Source organism: Colletotrichum abscissum, assembly GCF_030869225.1.
Source record: "Colletotrichum abscissum strain IMI 504890 chromosome Unknown Scaffold_317.1, whole genome shotgun sequence".
In the NCBI taxonomy this organism is placed as follows: Eukaryota; Fungi; Ascomycota; class Sordariomycetes; order Glomerellales; family Glomerellaceae; genus Colletotrichum; species Colletotrichum abscissum.
The window spans coordinates 380-2,120 of record NW_026850229.1 but is presented as its reverse complement, the minus strand read 5'-3'; the positions used below and the strand labels follow the sequence as shown (position 1 = coordinate 2,120).

Here is a 1,741-nt window from a genome sequence, read left to right as displayed (position 1 = left end):
TGAGAGGCAAGCCGAGGCCATAAATAGCTGCAAGAATAGGTGCGAGACATCTCGACAGGGCAATCGCTCTTCACCCTGCATGTTTCTTGTGTATGATAGCTTTCAATCCATAGTGTCCATGGAAGTCGGCTCCTCGGTCCTAACTTGCATATGTGACAAGTCCTGCTCCATAATGTATGTGAAATTGGGCTCCAGGTTCATGGTGCACCCAATCCATCAGGGCCAGGTGCACGCATACTCTAGGCATCGTAGCATTCTCATCGACAGCCGTCTCTCAGGAACAGCCTTCCTATGATAATCCATTTCCAGGCTCAGAAGAAAAATGACGGTTCATTACAGATGTTTTGTACGAGATTCAGGAGAGAGATTTATACGTCACTTAATTTGGGAGGCGTTGGTAGCATGATGGACTCTTGATCCATAGTCAATGCATTTCGGTCGCCATGTCATCAGCATCTAGTACAAATGCTTCATAGACTGATCGTTTCGATCGTAAGGAAAATAAGTACGCTCTGAACGTTTGAGCTTATGCCTTGGGCAACTGGCACGCAGTGATGCCTGACTGCGGTAAGGGTTGCGGTTATGGTATGCACCCGTTTCACAGTGACTGCGAAGGGAAGCTCCCATCGATAAGATGCCGTTTCTTCTTGGCAAAGGCCTTAAACGCAATCATGGAAGAAATGCAGATGTCATGATTTTCCATCATGTAATATTGCGTACACCAAAGTGACTATTTATGTGTCAATTAGTAGCGATGTGCCTAGAAGGGAGCAAGCGGCTTCGAAAGCGAGACAACATCTCAATCAGAGGCGGCAAAGCGTCCCGAGTCTTCCCACCCACACTGTCAGCACCATTTATGCCATCATCCCCATCATCCCCATCATCCCCATCATTCTCATCGTCCCCATCCTCCTCATCCTCCTTATTGTCTTCATCGTCTTCATCGTCTTCATCGTCTTCATCGTCTTCATCGTCTTCATCGTCTTCATCGTCTTCATCGTCTTCATCGTCTTCATCGTCTTCATTATCCTCGCCACTATCCACACTGTCCCACAACTCCCATGACTCCACATGCAAACAATCTTGGTTTGCCCAAGTGCACCGAAAATTCACTCCTATTTGCGCCTTGACAAAGGCTCCGGCTTTTGCAAACTCGCTAGTTATCTCTTCGAGCAGACTTCTGGACCTAATGCCATTGTCTCGACGTAAACAATACCAAAGTCTGAGTGCAAGAGAAATTATCTCGCATTTTTGGCATTCATTACATTTTTGACGGCTGCTTGACTAAGTAATGTCAGCAACTATCACTGCCTTACAGGCACTACTTACCCGTCTGGGAGAGCTTGTCAGGTCTACTGTATGATTTGCATACTTCAGGAGTGACTCGGCGAGGAAGTATGATGCAGAGGCAATCTGACTAGGCCTGATCCCAAGGAACTCTTCGTACAACATACTGCTTGCTGCAAGATATTGTGCTATTGTCAAAATGTCTTGACCACTTTTGTCGAGAATCTGCATGCGACGCAGGAAGAAAAAGGGGCTAGGTGTTCCGAGTAAATAATCTAGCGCTCCCAGCAATTGCCTCTCGATGCTTGAAATATCGCTCGGTCTATATCCTTTGCCAAACCCCCCTAAATCATGAAGAACAGAAAGGTAAGTCTCCGTTTCTTTCTCATGCACGTCAGGTGTCTCGTACTTGACGGCTAGTGCGAAAGCTACTGAGCCTAAGACTTCAAGATGT

General features: G+C 46.6%; 1 protein-coding gene across 1 annotated transcript; it reads right to left on the bottom strand.

Annotated features, from left to right (window-relative positions):
* Positions 1-745: 745 nt before the first annotated feature.
* Positions 746-1,452, bottom strand: CABS01_17084 (uncharacterized protein; the record flags this gene model as incomplete). Its single annotated transcript, XM_060550411.1, has 3 exons — positions 746-760; positions 841-1,056; positions 1,330-1,452. The coding sequence occupies 3 exons, from the start codon at positions 1,450-1,452 to the stop codon at positions 746-748; spliced, it is 354 nt and encodes a 117-aa protein (XP_060397493.1).
* Between the last annotated feature and the right edge of the window lie 289 nt (positions 1,453-1,741).